The sequence below is a fragment of the Pinus tabuliformis genome, chromosome 8 (assembly GCF_031772625.1).
Source record: "Pinus tabuliformis cultivar Carrire ecotype Pingquan chromosome 8, CPIR1, whole genome shotgun sequence".
Taxonomy (NCBI): Eukaryota; Viridiplantae; Streptophyta; class Pinopsida; order Pinales; family Pinaceae; genus Pinus; species Pinus tabuliformis.
This window is the reverse complement of record NC_142294.1, coordinates 627,606,591-627,628,399: the sequence shown is the minus strand read 5'-3', so window position 1 is coordinate 627,628,399 and position 21,809 is coordinate 627,606,591. Positions and strand designations below refer to the sequence as shown.

The following is a 21,809-nucleotide window of genomic DNA, read 5'->3' as shown; positions in this document are numbered from 1 at the left end:
CCCTAGTATCTACCAGGTCATATATATATATATATATATATATATATATATATATATATATAGATAGATATATATATCATTTCCAACCCCGATGGTTGATGGTTAATAATTAATACATATAGTGGCTTAACACCATGAATATATCTACTTAAAGTTGTACATGTATTGGTCGTTAACCATAAACCATCGGGGCATGCCCACATATTTACCACCAATGGGTTAGTGATTGCCAAATATACATGCTATACTTATATAAACTGAAAACCACATAAAATACATCATTTAACTGCGCTTGGCACACATATATATACACCCCATGTTTGTGGGACATGGGAACCACCTCCGTACATTGATTTGACTGCTAAGTCTACAAGGTATACATACTCTATCCCCTCTGGTCTTGAACCCGTGACCTCTTAGGAGGAAACACGTGCTCTTAACCATTAAGCTCACTCAAACTGTATATATAGCAAAGTTATAAAACTAATACATATTACACAAACTATATTAACAAAATATATGCATACGTGTCTTCCACTATTACCATGGTGTCCACATTAAAACCTTATATAACATTCAATATATAACCCATATATGTTAATCAAACAAAACACTTGGCATGAAGTAAGCCCTCCCACGACCCCTCCAAACACCCATCCATTTACATATACCAGCATAGATCCATCTTAAATACAGATTAACATGAGCCGAAAAGAATCCCATTCTTAGCTTGCTAATTTTTTATAAGCCAACATTGTTTAAATATTTTATATAATTATTTTTTTAAGATTTAATAAATAAATAAATAAATTAGCAGAACTGACCAAAATTTGAACTTTGATTCAACACGCTTATGACTGGGTCATACACCCCACGTGTCCGACATGTTGTAAACATGTATACATATTTCGTAAACCATATGTCGAAAGAAGACCGAACGATCCATGCGGGTATGAATAACAGCGAGGGTTTAGACATGAACACTCCTTGAAACCCTATGTTTCTGTTTTTTTTCAGATTCTGATATTACTCTAAACTCCCTGGAGTTCGACAGTCATTGGGGAAGCATCCATGAAGACAGAAAAAATGAAACCAAAAAGAAATCCCAGGGTTTTTATGGATATTTTAGTTGATGGTGAGCAAGCAGGAACCATTGTATTGGAGCTTTTTGCAGATATGGTGCCTAAAACTGCAGAAAATTTTAGAGCACTCTGTACAGGAGAGAAAGGTATTGGCAGAACAACAAAAAGGTATTGGCAGAACAACAAAATGCCTCTGCATTACAAAGGAAAGAAACTGAAGGCCACAAAAGAAGCAGAGTCAAGTGATGATGATAGTCGGAAAATGCGTAAAAGGAAAAAGCATAGGAGGGTGCGCAAGGACCGAAGAAAAAGGAGGCGTCGCCATTATTCTTCTGATTCAGGCACCTCATTGGACACGGATTCAGATTCAGACACCTCTGCCAGTGAGTCTGATTCGTACTCTTCCTCAGATGACACCAGCACTTCAAGTAAAGGTGACAGGGTGAGAAGAAAGAAGAAATCATCTAGAAAAAGCAAGCATAGACATACAAAGCGACGGAGGGACTTGAGCAGGAGCCAGAGTGAGAGTCCTCGGAGGGTCTTGCGTAGGAGCCTAAGTAGAAGCCCCAGAAGGGTATTGAGTAGAAGTCCTCGAATGAGTTTGAGTAGAAGTCCTCGAATGAGTTTGAGTAGGAGCCAGAGTGAGAGTCCTCGGATGGTCTTGAGCAGGAGCCTGAGTAGAAGCCCCAGCAGGGTATTGAGTAGAAGCCCCAGCAGGGTATTGAGTAGGAGCCCAAGTGTGATAGCTCACAGGCCTTTAAGCGGGAGTCCACGAAAGAGTTTGACTAGACATTCACAGCAAAACCTAGCCCAAAGTCCCCTGAAAAGTCGTAGTCCTGTTGTTCATACGAGTACACTTCCCCTCCCTAATCAAAGTCAATCAAAGTCAGACTACATCAAGAAGTCGTGGCAGTCAGACTACATCAAGAAGTCGTGACGACGTAGTCTGTGGTTTGATGATAAGTTTATTTGGGCAAAGCTTGGGAGACTGTAGTTTAAATCTCATTGAGTACACTGACCTGCTGACCTGCTGTGGTGGATGCTCGAGAAGCAGATTCCCCACCTCTGCCTTGGCGGCAGGAGAGTCTTGCTTTGCTAAAACCATAAGATCTTAGTCTTGCTTTGCTAAAACCATAGGATTTTAGTGTATCGACTTGCGGGTAGTTGGATGTACTAGTCTTGCTTTGCTAAAACCATAGGATCTTAGTATATTGACTTGCAGATAGTTGGATGTACTCTTGATGTTATAGTGGCAGCTACGAGGATTGATCCTGGGTCTCCCATAGATTAGAACTGGCAGTTACGGCTTCACCATATGATTGAAAAGAAAAAAAAGTCTTAGCCCAAAGGGCACACCTAAACGTGTGCGAAGAGGTCGTGGGTTCAGCCAGCGTTACTCTTATGCTCGTCGTTATCGTACTCCTTCTCCAGACCGCTCTCCCCCAAGGTCTCATCGCGTCAGGGAAAGGAGTATTCCTGAAAGGGACAGATATTCAAGTTATAGGAGTTACTCTGGGCGCTATCCACCAAGGAGGCATTACAGAAACCCACCAAGAGGCAGCACTCCTCCAAGGTACAGAAGGAGCAGGAGTCGAAGCATGAGTTATAGCCTTGCAGCCTATCGGAACCGGAGAAGAAATCGAAGTCTCAGCCGCAGTCGTAGTCCTGGAGATGAGCGTCCTCGTTTAAGTGATCAGTTGCGCTCTCGTCTTGGTCCACGAGATTCATACGAAAGTAGTAGAGGAAGGAGGGGCCGGTCCCCCTCAAGGAGTAGAAGCTCTTCTACGTCAAGATCGTCCGAGAGCTTGCCTGCGGACAATCGTCGCACTCTAGTGATAAACACAAATCAGGAAATTACCCCAGGGGGCAGCGGTCACCAGCTCCTTCACTTAGCAAATCGAAATCTCGAAGCCGAACACCACCAAGCTTGTCCCATATGGGCATGGAAGTCCTGATTCAGGTTCCAAGTAATTATGTAGTACGTAGAAGTAGAACTCATCGTCTACTTTAGAAATGTAAAAGAAAGGTTAAGCAAATTGATCTCAACTGAGTACATTTTTCCATGTTGAATTTTCCTTGAAACATTGCAAATAGTGTGCATTGTAGTAACTGACAATCTTATAATCCTGGGTGATTTAGTTGTAATCCAGATTGTCATTTGGATTTTTTCGATAATATGAAAGATGATTTTTATGGTGGTAAAATATTTCGAATTCAATATTACTATCCCTTTCCATATACGACACCATACGAATACATGTTTATATCCCACGTTTTATATACGACACCAGACGAACACCATATATTTATATTTATATTGACATTATTTCATACAAATGATGATAAGTGCTCACCACTAATTATATGACCACTAGTTATATGACACATAAAGTTGTATATAATTTAATATGACCACTAATTCTGTTAAAGAACATGCGGAAAAGACAACACCACATCTATATTGATGACATTTCAGTCATTGCTAAGATTGATCATTTTTCATCATCGTAAGTTTAGAGAAGCTATAGAGATTGAAAGGAGCTCAAACAATCTGAATAAAGATGATGACTAGAAAATTAGCAATTGTTGGATCGCTACGATTTTTTCTTAAGTTTTTATTTATTTCTAATTTCATAATTTTTATTATTTATTTGTATTTTATCTTTTCTATTAATAAACAATTAATTCATTTTTATTATTATTAGTTTAACTTATTATTATTGTTATTATTGTTTAAGTTTGACCATTTATTATTTTTAAGTTTTTAGAATTAATTGTTTCAATTATTTAAATTTGACGTAAATATTATTTTTATTTTAGTGTTTTGATTATTTAGGTTTGACCCAAATATTTTTATTTAAGTTTGATTATTTATTATTTTTATTTATTTTTAAGTTTTTAGAATTAATTGTTTTGATTATTTAAGTTTGACCCAAATATTATTTTTATTTTATTATATTATTATATTGATTTTATTAATTGTTTTATTGTTTTGATTATTTAGGTTTGACCTAAATATTATTTTTATTTTTATTTTTAGATATTCATTTCATTAAAATTTTCTTTTTGATTAACTATTTTCCTTAATCCAATATTAACAATTGTTTATTTCGTCAAATATAATCATTTTCTTTATATGAAAATATTATTAATATCCAAACATCTTGACTATTACTAATATTATTTATTTTGTCAAATCTAACCGCTATATTATAACATCTAAAATTTTCTCTTCATCTATTTAACTTGTTGCCAAGATCTTGTTCTTCATATTGTCATGACGATGAACCACACTGGATGGTTAGAAGCACATCGACAAAACTCTGATGATGTGATTTTACCTAAAGTTTTATTACTTTTCATAGATTATCTTTTTATTAATATTTTCATAATCCACTAAATATGAAGCACCACTGATTGTCAGTCAGAGAAAGGGATACTTGAGCCTGGAAGGCCAAGTGAAATTGGACAATGTGGCTAATGCATTTGCATGTAAAGTGAATCATTCAATGGTTAAATCAATCAGTGAGCCTAGGATTGAAATTTAAAACTGATGTGAGTGTGATTATTCGACTAATTATACATGATTCAATGCATCCTAGTTTGAGAGTCTAGGTGGCTTTGAGAGCTTGATGACTTTGGTTTATGGCTTGAATAACCATGGAGTCAACATTCCATCGACTCTTACTAGATAAGTATCGATTCAGCTACATAGTTTATTCTTGTATAGTGGGATGTATGATATGTGAATTAAATTTGTAAGAATAAAATATTTGTAAATCAATTATTAGTTTTATGGATAGGAAATTATTATTAACTATCAAATAACTCAAGATTGGTTCTGGTACAAAATCTAGATAAGGTTTGACAATTTAATAACAAGAATTATCTACAAGTATGGAAGTTAGCAAGGATGCCATGGATTAAATGCATGAACCTTATTCAGGGATTGTGTACAAGTTTTATTACCGAGGATATGAGATGCAAGTGGTATAACTAGGTATAGATGATATACCTGAGACACGGGGGTATAATAAATTTCCTACAGGTAAATTGCAAGATGTTTGACGAGATTGTCACAAACATGTGATAGGCTTAGTACAATATTGACAAGATGTGACAATAACTACCACCTAGATGGCACCTGATCTCACAGGGTGTGATAGAGTTATAACCGGCACAACATGTTACAATAGGTAGATGGGTCACAGGTGGTGGTACGTTCTAAACGGGGTTACAGTAGGTGAACTAGACATAGGTAAGTAACGAGTGTTTTGCAGGATATAGTGGGTTGTAGCAGGTCTACAATAGGCTTTTTAATAGGTATTATAATAAGTGCTACTGCAGGATGGTAACAAATATATCACAAGTTATGACAATCCTTTTACATGTCATGACATGTTTTGTATGTAGTTTGTGGCAATCCTTCTAATAGGTTTTGACAAGTCACAGGGCCATGCTAGGTGTATGGAAAAACTAATGACAAGTTATGGCAGTGTTTTGTCACAGGTCATAACAAGATTGGTACAACTTTGGCAATAGACTTAAATAGAGTTCGACTAGAAGTCCAAGCTCTGATTAATCACTGCAATGAAGAAAATAGGAAACTTAGTAGGGATTTGGTGAAACAAATGCTTAAACTTGAGCATAAATGCCAAGAATTAGAGAAAAAAGAAGCTCGAAGTGATTTTAACAGATTACAGATGCTTTGGAAATTAGTGACAGTGAGGACCTACAAGAACTTTGTCTGTTGAACAAGTTAATTGCTATATAAAATAAAGGCAAAGCAAAAGGCTTATTTGCATGCAAGAATTGTGAATAGAAACAACAACTAGTGAGACTATAGGGTGATTATATGCAAGATTTACATACAAAAGTTGTATTTAGGGATGGTATACACTGCTAGCATGCAGGAACAATGTTTCCTCATGGTTGAGGAACTAGAATGAAAACGTGGCATGAATTTGTGCATCATTTCTATATTAAATGAGAAATTACAAATTTATGTTTGCGTATTTAGATGAATGTTTTCTTGCATATGATTGATTTTATTCTTTTGAAATTAAGAACATTTGTATATGAATTAAGGTTTATTGTTGCTAATATTAATGTTATTTTATTGTTGTCCTCTAGCTATCATGTTGATGGAGCTGCAAGTGAATACTCATTGGCATGGGGAAAGAACCTCCTGATCTAGTTGTTGTGCAGAGGGCACCAAAAGTATGAAGGAAGCCCAAGAGGAAGCCAAATGAAGAGGACATGGATTGTGAGAGTCTGCGACAACATATTTTGATTGTAGACATATCATGCATTGAGGACAATGCATAAAATAAGGGGGGAGGAATGTAAGACCCTCGTCGTTCATGATGTAATTAAATATACTTTTGTTATTAGGTTGTTGAGCTAGATACCTTAACAATTAAGATCTTGGGTCAAATTTTATGTTATGAGGCCTACATGCCCATGTAGCCTTATTAAAATATATTATGGAGCTGGCATGCCCAGATGAATATTCCTGTAAAGGATAGAGGCTTTAGGGCTTGGATTTGTAATTTTATTTTAATTAAGTATTATTATAATAATAAAATAAAGTTGGTTGCAGAGCCCATTCCACTGAAAGAGTATGGGGGCATAACTTCAGATACAAAAGGAAACAATTGGGTTTCTTGCAAGGAAAGTGTGCCCTGGGGCACACGTGGATCCATCGAGTGTCACTTGGCCAGTGAAGGCCATGCATTTAAAAAGGAAGTGTAGGTTCTTGTTATTATTATTCCATCATTCATTTAGTAAATTATGGTTGGATGTGGAGGAAAACTCAATCTAGGAGATTAATGGGTCATTGAGTCTTAGGGTTGGACTATGGAACTAAATCGGTGCGGTGATTTAGTTAACCATACCAATTGAATGCATCCATTTTATGATGTGAGCCCCTATTCTGGCTCTAGGAGCCTGGTGCTCCGAGGGTTTGTTGGCCCTATTTATGGCTTGTTGTCAATGGAATTCTGGTTGGGAACTTAGTTTGGAGATAATTAGTGAGTCGTATTGGAATCTGGCCTCACTAAGGGGTTTTATCTCGGTTCAGTTTTTTTGCACTTGGACACCATGAAACAACATGGCTCTTGGATTTGCAAGGAGAGACTATCCTAGCCAGTTGTAAGTCACCCTAGAAGGTAGGCATTGATGAGGGTTTCAGGCTATGCTACTTAAGTATCAATCAGGGAGACATGAGCCTATAGCTAGAGACGATGGATGCTGGGGTTGGTTCCAAGGCCTAAGTTCTATTGTTTTATAGTACATCTATTTCCTAGAGTTGTTGCCCCAACTCGGGGGTGACCAATGACTAAGATTATGAGCAACAAATTCTACTATTGGAAGGTACGTAGAGAGCCCACAATTAGTTGGCTCTTCTTTATCAAATAAGTGCCTCATTCCTTTGTATATCTTCCTACATACGAGTTATAATTAATTAATGGTTTTTAAGTTGAAACCCTAGTTCATGGATTCTGGTTTATATGTTGTTGAGGAATATTTACTTCCATTGTGACGTCATTTTTGTTGTGTATTTATCTATATTTTCTATGTGATGAATACTACATAGAGGGAATGAGGTGTGACATTTTATAATAATCATAATTTCTAGGCATGGGTTAAATTATGGAAAAAAATTAATGCATATGCTTTCGCCGATTAATTTAATTATTATTATGCAGTATTGTTGAGTGGTGTTTCTCTATCAGGGGTTGGGGGCATTATAAATCTAACTTGGGAATGGCCACAATTTTTCCTGTCACTCATGAATAATGGAATTATATTGTGTAGAGACCTAGACAAACTCATGTGGAAAATGAATAAAGAGAGCGGGATGGTGACAATGAAACTAGCTTATGAAGTGATGGTGACACAAGAAGCATAATTAGTCCCTTTTTAGTGATATACAATTTTTTGGAAATTATGACATTCTTTAAATATCTGGCTCTTTCTTTGGTTGGCACTAAATAATAGGGTTCTCACGTAGTATAATCTTCAAAGATGTGGCTAGGAAAGGCCTACAAGATGCCCACTTTGCTATGATAATCAAGAGTCATTGATTCACTTGTTCGTGGAATGTGTTTTTTAACAGGCGGTGTGGAAAGGAATCTTATTTGAGAAGGCTTGTTTAGGTCATGGTATGGTAGATCATTAGGGGCATTCCTAATATAGTGGACAAAACCCCCAACCCTAGAGAATTTTTCCATCCTTCTAGGATTGGTCCTTTAGCATATTTGGTTACACGGGAATAGAATCATCTTTGATAATGAAGTTACAAATATATGACATGTGGTGCATAAATGAAAAAAATAGCAATGAAGTGATTGGAATCTAGATTAGGGGCAAAACTTTTCTCAAAATTAAAAGTGCTCGAAATCGCTCAAAAATTAAACGACCACATCTGTCTCAGTGATACGATCCCAATGCAACTCGTTTCACAAGTGTCGACATCAGATTGGTCAAAGGAATTTTGGAGGACCAATGACAGGCTGACACCTGGTAATCTCAAAGGCTGCCAAGTGCCCTCTTAAAGATCTGGTAAAAATTTTTTGGCAAGCTAGGGAATCAAACTCGCAACCTCACCCATAGAAGCACAATGCTTTATGACTATGCCATAATGTGTTACTTAACATATATGGGTTGCACCTTTTATTTAAAGACATAAACTTTGGCAGTTAGGGAAAGAGAGGGCTAGCCCCATGAGCCAGCCCTCTCCACATGTGACCATACCCCATAACCAAGAGTCAGCGCCAGCGCTAAATGGAGTTTCGTGTTAATTAACCTATTTTTATCCATTAATTAAGAGGGATTAACTTGGCAGTGGTTTTTTCAGGTCCACTAAATCCGATGTTCCTCTATTTTTGGTGGGGTTAACTAGAGTTTCTCCAGATTTGGTGGAGTTTTCCTAGGGAAAACTGAAGAGGCCATAACTTTGGCATATTTCGACCAATTTTGGTTCAAAAAGAGTCATTCCTAGATGATTTGGATGCTCTAAACACAATGGAACAAGTTACAGAGGTAGAAAGGCACTTCTACACTTTATTTTTCTACGTTAAAGTTTAAGGAAGCTAAGGGCTACCAGGAGAGGAGGTCAAGCCTAGATCGACTGAAGTCCAATTGCAGAGCTTAGAAAGTCATTGTTGGGGTTTTTGGGTCTTTTGAATCCAATGGAGCAGGTTGCAAAGCCATTGGAGAACTACAAGTGCATGTAATCAGAGAATTGACCATTAATCCAAAGAGGGTCTAGCCATTGAAGAAGGTCCAAGGAGATGTGGCCCAAGAGGGGTGAAATCCTTTATTATCTTCATGTTATGAGTTTTTTGTGCTTTATTTCTCTGCAATTTACTTGTTTTATATGTGTTTTAAATAGCTAATTAATCTCATAAATTTCTCATAAAATACACTCAAAACTTGACACATAATCCCTCACATTTTGGTTAATTTGAGACGATCCTAAACACATTTATTTTTAATACTGATGAGGGAGCTTGCATAGCATTAACAATTTTTCCCAATATTTAGATCAAGTTGGTATCAAAGCAATGTTAGCTCATTTTAACCTTGAGATGGTTTGCTAAGGTTAGCTAGAAAATTAGCTATTGGTTTTGTATTTGTGCAAGGAGAATTTAACTATGTGCAAGTTTATGTGTGTAAGATGAAGAAGGGAGATTATTATTTGTTGAGAAACTTTTTGAAGATTTGTGAAGATTTTTTATGCATTACAAGTGTGATGGTAGCTTTAACAAATGATGTTTCTAATCCAACTTCCTTAGCAAGATTCTTTGATTTAGAGATGCTGCAACAACTTATCATCATGAGATATATGGTGCAAGAGATGAATGAAGATAGGAAGGAGGAAACTATACCTCAAGAGGAGTTGATGGCCATGAAGGACAAGAAACAAGAGCTTCTTGAAAAGTTGCGTGAGATGGAGATTCAACTCCATAATGCCAAGGAAACCCTAACCAAGTATTGCATGAAAATGAGGTATGCAATTCAATTTTATCTTCAATTTCCTCTCAAAATGAATGTTTTGGTGTTTTTAAAAGACACGCTATAAGAATAGGGTCCAAATTATTGATGAAGATGGGTTATGAAGGTAAAGGGTTAAGAAAACATGCACAAGGCATAGTTGAGCCAATTGTTGTTGAGGAAAGGCCTAGGTATTTGGGTCTTGGTTATGGACAACGTGATGGAGAATGCTCCAAAGCCAAGAAGGCACATGAAGGTGTTCCAAGAAGGACTTTCATTACATGTTCATTACCTCAAGTTTGTGAAGTTTGTGTTCAGGAGGAATGCAAAATTTCTATACCCACTTTGCAAGAAGATGCCCATCAGCATGCCACTAGTGAAATGGCAAACAAGAGGATGTTGAAAGCTCTAAGGTCATTGAAGCCATTGTTGGTATTCCGAAGAGAGCCACTAGCTCATCAAATTCACCTCTTCAAGAAGGCAACAAAGGCGAATGTGCAAGGTATAAATCTTCCTTTAATAAAGTTTCTTTTGATTATGATAAGCGTGGTAAATCTTCACATAACATTTGGAGAAAATTTACATGTTCCTTTTGTGGTTTGAATAACCGTACTATTTCAAGGTGTTGGAAGAGGATAGCCATATATAGGAAAATTTTAAAACAAAAGAGACAGAAATCCAAAGGTCCATTGGATAATGGAAACCATGTTGAAAAGAAGATGCAATTATTTTGCACTCATTGCCATAAGCAAAGTCATCTTGTAGACAAGTGTTGGACTTTGCATCCAACAAGTCATCCACGACATTTGAAGAAGGTGGAGAGAGATTTTGGAAAGAATGGAAAAGAGGATTCCATAATTGATGTGGGTCGGGATAATACACATGGTGAAGTGCAGCTGAAAGAAGTTCCATTGAAATGGTTTGGAAGGAGATGGTTACATTTCTTAACCAATTAAGGCCTTGCATTTCTTTTGATAATTGATGAAAATATTGCCTTATTGATGCATTTCTTTGTTATTTGGATGCATTTATTTTCTCCTGAAAGTATGTTGCACATTGCATGAAGAAATATGTTGGAAAAGAAGTGTTATGTTGACTCACTTAGATGCAGCAAAGCTGGAAATTTGCAACTACACAGTTGCATGCATGTTGCATTCTTGAACTTGCATGTTTATGCCAGGAAGGTGTTTGAAAGTGGAGTATGTTGACTCACTTTATTGTAGCAAATTTGGTCATAACATCTCTTTAAGTACTCGTACATACCAATGGGATTTTTGTACTTGTGAGAGAGTTGAGAATTGTTACACATGCATGAGAGTTTGTGTGTGTGAACAGCGGGATTTTTTATAGTTTCATTGTGCTTGAACATGCATGAGTGATTGACTTTTGTTAGTTGATTTATTTGTTAACATTTATGTTGTCAATTTGAGAATGTTGATCATTTTCACGTGCACGATTGTCGGCTTGTGTGGTCGATTGATTTTTAACATGTATGTTGTCAACTTGAGAATGTTGATCATTTTGTACATGCATGATTGTCGACTTGTGTGGTCGACTAATTGTTACATGTATGTTATATCAACTTGGAAGAGTTGATTTTGTCTCCAAATATGAAAAGGAAGATGTGACAAATTGTTTCATGAGAATGTGGAATTCTTGTTGTAAATTGTCAAGTTGTCATACATGTTTTTTCTTGACTTGAAAGTCATTTATTTGAAGAAGCATGTTTTGTCGACTTGTGTTTAGTCGATGGTTTATGCACCAATATGTAAGAGTACATGGTGATGTTCACATGATGTTACATTTGTTGCTTTGAAGAAGAAAAAGGAAGAGGTTGTCAAGTTATATTCTTGCATGAGTGTTTTTCAAGGTTAATGGTGTTTCTTGTGACAAGATGTCGCGGGATTTTGGAAGGTCCACGCTTGAGAAAGAGGCTCATGATTAGCCTTCATTCTCAAATCATGACATAAGCAACATGTGAATACTAGAGGATGAAGGAATCAAGAAGAGAAAGTGGACAAAAATGCCAAAAAAAATGCAACCATTGTAGACCATTGGATGTGTTGACACCAAGAAACGAAAGAGATGGTGAATGCATTCTTCTAGATGTGGAATTTGGAACCATGGAGGTAAAATAATGGTCATTTAGTTTCTTGTTATTACTGATATTAGAACTCATCGTTGTAGTTCACTCAGATGGGCTTAACTTGAAAAAGTGGTTTCCAAGGACAAGCTTGCATCGAATGCATGTGTTGCAAATGAGGAACATGATTCTCAGTAAGAAGGCCATCAATCAACTTTCCAAGCACCGAGGAATCACTTTGGTACAACAGGTTTTTGAATCAACAAGCATCCAACAAGTGTTGGAATGGGTCAGAAGAAAAAGGAGAACATTGGTTGAAGTGCCAAGCCATTTGTAAGGCAAGGCATGTTAGTGAACCCAAGTGGTTGTCATGGAGATTTTTCCAAGTAAAATAAATTGATAGAACTTGGGAAGGAGAAGAGTATTCATCTCTCATTATATAACCAACTTTTGTGGGTCCAAAATCCTATTAGTGGGAATGAGTGATCGGAATCTAGATTAGGAGCAAAAATTTGCTCAAAAATAAAAGTGCTCGAAATCACTCAAAACCTAAATGAATGCGTCTATCTTAGTGATGCGATCCCAATGCAACTTGTTTCACTAAAAATGGAGTTTGTATGAGAAAGATAAGTCCCTCTATCCATTTTATCAATCAAGCAAATTTTGGGTACAAGCTGACTAGGATGCTGACTAGGAATCCATATAGGCCAGTCAGCAAAAAGAGCATTGCAAAGAATATTTCTGAAATATTCCCACAGGTGGCTTAATTGGGTCGTGACAAGTGTCGGCATTGGATTCGTCAAAGGAATTTTGGAGGACCAATGAGAGGCTAACACATGGCAAGCCCAAAATCCACCACATGCCATCTCAAAGGTCAGGTACAATTGTTTTGCCAGGTCGGGGAATCAAACTCGCAACCTCGCCCACATGAGCACAATGCTTTACCTCTATTCCACAATGTGTTACTTAACATATATGGGTTGCGCTTTTTATTTAAAGACATAAAATTTGGCGGTTGGGGAAAGAGAGGGCCAGCCCTATCCACATGTGACCATAGCCCTTAACCCAGAGCCAACACCAGCACTAAGTGGAGTTTAGTGTTAATTAACCTGTGTTTATCCATTAATTAATAGGGATTAACTTGGCAATGGTTTTGGCAGGTCACTAAATCTGATGTTCCTCCATTTTTTGTGAGGTTAGCTAGAGTTTCACTAGATTTGGTGGAGTTTTCCTAGGGAAAATTGAAGAGGCCATAAATTTGGCATATTTCGACCAATTGCGGCTTAACAATAGTCATTCTTCAATTATTTAGATGCTCTAAACACAATGGAATAGGTTTCATAGGAAGAAAGGCACTTCTCTGCGTTATTTTTCTACATTGAAGTTTAAAGAAGCCTAAGTCCACCATGAGAGGAGTTCAAGCCTAGATCAGCTGAATTCCAATTGGAGAGCTTGGAAAATCATTTTTAGGGTTTTTGGGTCTTTTGAATCCAATGGAGCGGGTTGAAAAGCTATTGGAGCACTACAGGTGCATGTAATCAGATAATTGACCATTAAACCAAAGAGGGATTGGCCATTGAAGCAAGTCCAAGGAGATGTAGCCCAAGAGGGGTGAACTCCTTTATTAGCTTTGCATTATGAGTTTTTTGAGATTTATTTCCTTGCAATTTACTTGTTGTATATGTGTTTTAAACAGCTAATTAATCTCATAAATTTCTCATAAAAGAAACTCAACACTTGACCAATAATCCCTCACATTTTGGTTAATTTGAGACAATCCTAAACACATTTATTTTTAATACTGATGAGGAAGATTGCATAGCATTAATAAGTTTTCCCAATATTTAGATCATGAAGGGACTTAATAGATAAGGTGTAAATAAGAATAATAAGACTCTTATTAGGCCTAGGATTGATACTTCAAAGGCTTCTAATTTTTTTTTATGGAGCTAAGATACATTTCAAGGATTTCTGGGGAGCAAGAGTAACATTTCACATAAATAATCATCATTATTTCCTTCTTAGCTTGGGGCTAGGGTCCAAATATAATAATAAAGTATAATTAATTAGGCTTTGGCTAGTCCTTAATTTTTCAATATCTAGGCATGTGAAGTTCCTACAAATCATTAGTCATTCTCAGGTGTTTATTGATTGGCTCTTGGGGATCTACACATTACATAAATTTGGCTCTAAATCCTTGGCAAAAAATAATTCACCAACTTCAGGATTTTTTTGGGGAGCTGGACATAGCACATATCCAAAGGGAACATAATGTTGATGTGGGCATAAGATCAAAGGAATATTTACTCCAGTCTATTTGACATTTAGTGATAACAAAAAATACACTAATATTCTTAGGGTGAATGTCTGCAACATTTTTTGGGATTGAAGGCAATGTAAGCATTGAGATCTTACCTATTTTTATCTTTGAATATATTTTTTTTGGCTGGGAAAACATTTCTGAGAGGATGTAATTGAATTTCTAGGTATTCCTTCCCGTTTAAGGCTTCACTAAAAGCATTGTTTTATGTAGTATTCACAATTATTATCAAATGAAGAAATATGAATAAATTTGAACCCTTCACATTATGTTATTGTCGTCTTCTGTCTTGCGATTATCCAACCAAATCTTCTTTAATTAATAAAACTTTAGTCTTGTTTATGAGTTGAGCAGGAAAAATAATGTCCCAAAACCCATAATCACCCATAGTGTCTTGGAAATCAAAGCATACTTACTATGTGTCAGAGACTAATGTTTTATTTCTCTATTAGATCAATAACTGCACAGGGTAGTTTGGACTCTAATTGAAGTTGTTCTGTAAAATAATTGTTTATAACCATATTAGATCCATCTTAACTCCGAATCCATCAAGTGTGGAGAGGGTTCAAATCTCTCGAGGTGAAAAGTATAGCTAAAAATCTATAAACTTGAGGAAATATTTGCACCTTAACAAATTTGATTAATAGATCTAGACTTAAGATGGATACAGGTTGGTTTACTTTGAACACATTATTGGTGTTATAATATTTGAATAAATCTATTCTTGTGAGTTGAATTCATTTTTAAATTATTGTTTTTGTAAAGCTATATACTTGCATATTAATATTGTAGAAAAGTATTCTTCTTAATCTTATTAAGGTTCCACTTATGAATTTTTCTATATTTTTTATAACATTTAAATCGTTGTGCATAGGCAAGTCTCTTGTCCCAAAAATAATGAGATCTCATACACCAACTTGGTGTTTGGCTTGGTTGTGAGCCAAAAATTAAGTAAAAGAAATCATCTTAAACCTGATTATTGTAGCTTTTTGGAAGGATATTATACAAAAGATACATATGATACTTTTTAAAACAAAAAAATTAATTTTATGAGCATTTGGTTGCATTATATTCAAATGTTTCACTAACTTATATTTTCTATATCTAATAAAATTTCTAGATACATTAAACTATCAATTAAAATAGTTATTAACTTAACATAATAGTGAAATTTATCTCTCAAAACCCATGTTTTTTCGTCAAAAACACCAAAATCAACTCCTGAATACAAAAGTATTACTTTTAGCAGCACCCTTTTTTATCAATAATATAATTACAAGAAGTTTCCACTGTGACTTTAAATCCCTATATAGTTGCAAAGAAAAATCTTAAAAATTGACCCCTTAATTAGCGTCATCTCTTTTTATTTTTTACTTATTTTTCTATTTTTATTTTTATTTTTTATTTTTAGATTAAATTTACAATTTGTTTTAAATGGTGATTTTGACAACTAGCATTATTTCAAACAAAAACATTAAAATCATCCTTTGAAACAAACAACTGTGCTCGTGTTTTTCCAAGATTAACATTATAATTCATTTAAAACTATGGTCTTAACAAAATAATTTCATGAATAGGAACTTTACAATCGTCCTCCAAATTCAAATGCAATACTATAAAGTAGATATTTATTTTTGTTTCAACCTTAAAGTTGCAACATTATTAAAGCCATGATTTAGAAAAAAATATGGTTTTCATAGCAATATACCTATGATAACAATATCTAAATAAAGTATGTTTTTCTCATTTATGAACTCAAGGTCAATGGATAACTTCATCCTCTCCAATATGAATTTAACACAAGTGGCGCTTTTTTCTTTTTTTAACCCTAATCCTTTTCTTTAATGACATGGGATTCATTTCTTCCATAATCCTTACTTAGAGACTAATATAATCACCCAATCCATCTTTCTTTCCATTTATAATTTTGGTCTATTGAAATGCAACATCCATCAAAGACTAAATTACCACATTTTGCAATAGGAAGATCAATCATCTAGATAATGTTTTAGATTGTATTTACCTACCACCACAAGTTGATCCATACAAAAAATATATCTAACAAGATTTGTGTCTTGTTCAAAAGATCTAAACTATGTTAATTTATTCTCATAATTAACTTTGAATGAGGTTTTGAACCCTCCCAAGCCCTCAACTTGTTGACCCTTTGAAATCTCCCTTTTAACCACCTCCATGGAGAGAAACTAGAGACATTTATTATTTAGAAAAGGCTTCCCCCTTAAGATTATTATTTTTTTGAATGATAGTCCCTTAAGGTTGAGCATTCTTTGTCTAAGTATTTCCATCTATATCACTTCAATCATAGGATACCCCAAGGACATGCACATTTTTGAAATGAGTAATGTACCCCATTGGATCTTCCCACTTGTAATCAAGATTGGATCACCATATAATTTTCCATCCATATTGATGCTTTCAAAGTGGAAAAGCCGAAGGAATTAGTTTACAGGAGCAATTTTATCGACAATATCTAGTTTGGAGAATTAGGGTATGAAACCATTTGGGCTAGTTTGAAAACTTAAATGACTTTTATTTGGTGTCAAACTTTCCTACTTAAGTGCATGACGTGCATGACCTTGTTATGCTATACTAAACTTGAATAATTTCCAATGATGTAAGAATCACATCAATCAAAGTTCAGATACCAAAGTTATGCCTCCCAGAAGTTGACCTATTATTGTTGACAAACATAATTCAAGAGGACACTACTTCAACCACATTTACTCATGGAAAAGGGGCTAGCCATGTGAGGACTATGAAGTAGACTTTATAAGGGTCAAGTTGTAAACTTGTGTTGATGATTGAATGGGTCAAATTTAACCCCTAGTTGGCTATCAGGTTGTGTTATAACTAAGCCAATAAGAGGAAAAGGAGTTCGATTCTATTTACTTCCATTTCTCTCCATAGTAGAGAAGAGTAACTAAGTGTGGATATATAAAGATCATGACAAAGGGGGTTTTTGTTCTATAGTATTCCACAAGCCACAAGTACGAGACAACTCTATAGAGAGCACCTTCTCCCTTATACTTTCATCATTCCATTCCAGAAAAAAGAGAGTAATGCAGCTTACTCTTCCAACTGGGTTTTTATCCCAAAAGGGTTTTCTAGAGCATATCTTGGTGTTGATTATGGTTTTTGAGAATTTGTATTTACTTGGTCTCTATTTTCCACATATTATTTATTGCATGCACAAACATATAAAAAAAATATGGAATCTAAAAGAAATTAACCCTTCATAACATAGGTTTTGATTTATTCTCATAAATATGTTGTGATGAACTGTTTAGTGGAATATCCACAATAATTTACAAATCATACTGGTATCATAACATGTTTATATGGGAATTTTGTGAGAAGTTGTAGGGGATCAAATCAATTTAAGAAGGGAAAAAAACCCAACCATGGCCATTGAATTACTTTATGATAACCTTGAGATCTTGAGGCGGAGAGGTTTGATAATGCTAGTCATAGATATAAACTATAATGTGAGCCTTCTCATAGTGTCCCTAACCAATAAGCTCAAGGAATTCATAGAGGATGGAGGTTCCAAATCAGAGGTCAAAATCAAAGGGGAAATCAAGGATTAGGAAGAACCATAGAAGGAGTCCAAGAAACCTAAAAAAGACTAGCTAAGTTTGAGTGCCATGAACTATTCACAAACTGTCTTCAAGATGAAAGCGAAACTAGATATCAAGCCATATCAAGGTGAGATAGATGGTTTGAAATAAAATTATTGGTTGCAATAGTTAGAGGTTTATTTAGTGTTCACCATATAGAGGAGAAACATAAAATTTCATTTTCTCGTTTGAAATTAGAGGGCCATGCCCTAAACTAGTGGGAAAGCCACACAAAAAACCTTGGGCAGGAGGAGGATCATCCATTAACTAAGTGGGAGGATTTTAAAACTACCACAAAGTCCCAATTATACCCTATTAGGTATGTAGAAGAGCAATGGACAATGGCTTTACTTCAGGTGGAGATAGAGATAAAGTGTAGAGGAATATGCCATAGAATTTAGGAGGATTGTAAATATATTAGGTATCTCTCCCAAGAACCCAAACATACTCCTCAAATATATGGGGGTCTACACAACCATCTATGAAAGCAAGTTATGATCAAACATAAAATGGTGGATGAGGCTTGTATCTATGAACAATACTTGGAAAATGTAAGCCATAAGAAAGGGTTTTCTAGTGGTTCAAAGCAGAAGGAACGCCAAGAAGCTTTGAAGGGGGTGAGAAGAAGTGGAAAGGGGGGAAGGATAAGAAGACAACAACCATCACACACTAGTGCAAAGATCCTAGAAACCATTATAACCACTACAACATTGATGGTCACACTGAGGAGAAGTGATGGAAATTGAGTTTGGAGCTCAACCAAAAGAAATATAAGGAGGAAATGAAGAAGAAAATATCGTAGCCATAGATTCAAGAAATTAAGTGGAAAGTAGCTTGGACTTGGATGAGAAGATTGCCTACACATTAGTACAAAAGGGGGTGAATCTAAGTTTCCTTCAATAACAAGAAGAGAATTAGATGACCAAACTCTTCCATATAAAGATGTAGGTCAAGAAGACAAGAATCGATGATGTTAGATTTTAAGCTTTTGTGGCCTTCTTTTGGAAAAAGATAGTTCAGATTATCCATAGTATTATATGAATCTTGTCGACATTTTGAAACCTAAAGGGGATCCATCATCAAGATAGAAAGTGAGTGAATAAAATAAGAGTCAAAAGGGCAAAGGGAAGATGAATAAATAACGAATGAACAAAATATTAGAATGAGCTGACTAAAATCCTAAAATTATAAAATTATAAAACCTAAACCTAAATTAATTCATTAGAAATGAAAAAGTATCAGAGAAATAAATAACTCAAAATAAATAAACAATGATTAATTATTAATAATAAATTTATTTATTTATTAATAATTTATTCATTGTAATAAATAAATAATCATTAACAATAATTAATAATAATTTATTCATTTATTTATTTTGTTATAAATGATTCAGTGTAATAGTAAATAATAAATAATAATCAAATATTAGTAACAATTAATTATCAATAATAATTATTTAATTTACTTATTAATTAATTATTTATTGTAATAAATAAATAAGTTATTATTATTATGAATAAATCATTATTAACAATAATTAATTAATAAATTTATTCATTAATAACTAACTATTCATGTGAAATAAATAAATAATTAACACACACACACACACATATATATATATATATATATATATATATAATGATGGAGCAATTTATTTATTTTATTTTATTTTAATTCATTTAATTTAATTTAATTTAATTAAGAAATTCAAGCTAAGGAAAAGGATAGAAAATTATACCAAGGATACTATATGTGGGAAGAAGGACTAGAAGAGCTAATATGTCTGATTAGAGGAAGCTAATCTCCACTAATCTCACTTCCCTCATCCTTGTTTAGATTATGCAGATGCTTCATAATCTCAAGTGCTTGTATGATTTTCATCTTTTGATAGTGTTCTTCCTCTGCGATAATATTGGCACTTTCTAGAAAAACATGTTGCTTGGTCTTCGAGGAGTGTTCTGCAAGGGCTGAAGTGCGCGATCTCTCATTCTTAATATCAGCTCCATGTTCTTTTAGTCTTCTTTGTAATGAGTGTCATGTCTCTCCAATATAACTTTTTCCACAAGAATAATCAATTTTATAAAGCCCATTAAGCTAGTTTTGATCGATGTTATCTTTGAAAGACCTCATTCTTTGCTTAATCATTCTTAATTTTGTAAACATAGTGAATATTTCCTTCTTCCCTAAAATATTAGCAATCCTTTTTGTAACTCCTTGAATGAATGGAAGGAAAACTTTACCAAAATGAGCTTGAGGGCCTTTGGAGAGGACCTTTCCTTCAAATCTCTTTATAGGTTTTTTAATATCCTTATCTTTATACCATATACTCTTAAAGACAAAGGTTAAGTGTTTAATTTCTTCATTAAGGTGATCAAAGTCGGATATTCTAAGGGCCCTCACAACAAGAGTGTTAAGGACACCAAATTTTTGGGATGGATGATGGTAAGATTCAACATGAATATAGCTTTCAATGTTGAGTTTTCTTCCTAAAGACTTGATATCCCAAAGTACCATATTCCTTTATGATAAAAAGGACATATAAAAATGGAATGCTTATGTTTTCTTCAAGCTCCATAATAAACTTAATTTCAGACAAGATAGAGTTAAGGTGATTAAAAAAACTATCAAGCTTTGCCCTACAATGAGTCCATTTTATGTTGGTGTCATCAACAAATCTCTTCCACCATGCTGGTTTTAAAGGGTAGGATTCAAGGGATTTCTTATCAAAGTAATCCATGTGTAAATTAGTGACAATTAATGAGAGAGGTGATCCCACTGCGACTCTAGATATTTGCTCATAACAACTTCCTTGGAAACTGAAAAAAGTGGAACGCAAACAGATCTCAACAATTTTAATTATTTCTGGATCAATGAATTCTTTTATAAATTTAACAACCTCATCCAAGGAAATTTTGTTAAATAAGGATACTACGTCAAAACTCCCAAGAATGTCATCTTCATCAAGTCTCTCATTTTTAATAAGTTTTACAAAATCATTGAAGTCTTTAATAAAATAATCTTCGTTGATGGTTAGAATCACAGGAGAATCTCATAGCAATTGATATGGTCAACAAAATTGGAATGGAGGTTCATGACCATCCTATCCCACATCCATTAGGATAGGTCAACAAAGGGTTTGTGATAAATGTAACCAAACAATGTAAAATTAAATTTGTTATTAGTATTGATTTTATTGATGAAGTATAATTGAATGTAGTTCCACTTGATGTATGTGGATTTGTGTTTGGAAATCACTATATGTACATGTGGGATGCAATATTCATTCAAGATCTAACCAATACCACCTCATCAAGGATGGAAAATGCTTCGTCATCAATGCACATAAGGGAAAATCAAAGATTTCATTACTAAACACCAACCAAGCTAAGAAATTGATCAGTTCTATCAAGAATAATGTTTTACTATGTTGAAAGGTAGTTTGCATCCCTATATGGGAGAGATATCATAGTGTTCGTAAATGAGTGTAAACATTTAAATGTTGGCTCAATATAAGAGAGATATTGTAATGCCCATAAATTAAAACATTAAATCAACAACAAATAATAATAAAACATAGTGTGAGCTCAAATAAAAAAATAAAAAAATTAATAAATTGATTCAATTCACTTTGTTTTATATATATATATATATATATATATATATATATATATATATATATA

At 34.5% G+C, this 21,809-nt stretch overlaps 1 protein-coding gene across 1 annotated transcript; it reads left to right on the top strand.

Moving 5' to 3' along the window:
- Positions 1 to 1,078: 1,078 nt before the first annotated feature.
- LOC149237063 (uncharacterized) lies at positions 1,079 to 3,037 on the top strand. The gene is made up of 2 exons (XM_089369132.1): positions 1,079 to 2,015; positions 2,410 to 3,037. The coding sequence occupies exons 1-2, from the start codon at positions 1,087 to 1,089 to the stop codon at positions 3,035 to 3,037; spliced, it is 1,557 nt and encodes a 518-aa protein (XP_089225258.1). The 5' UTR covers positions 1,079 to 1,086.
- Positions 3,038 to 21,809: the final 18,772 nt, after the last annotated feature.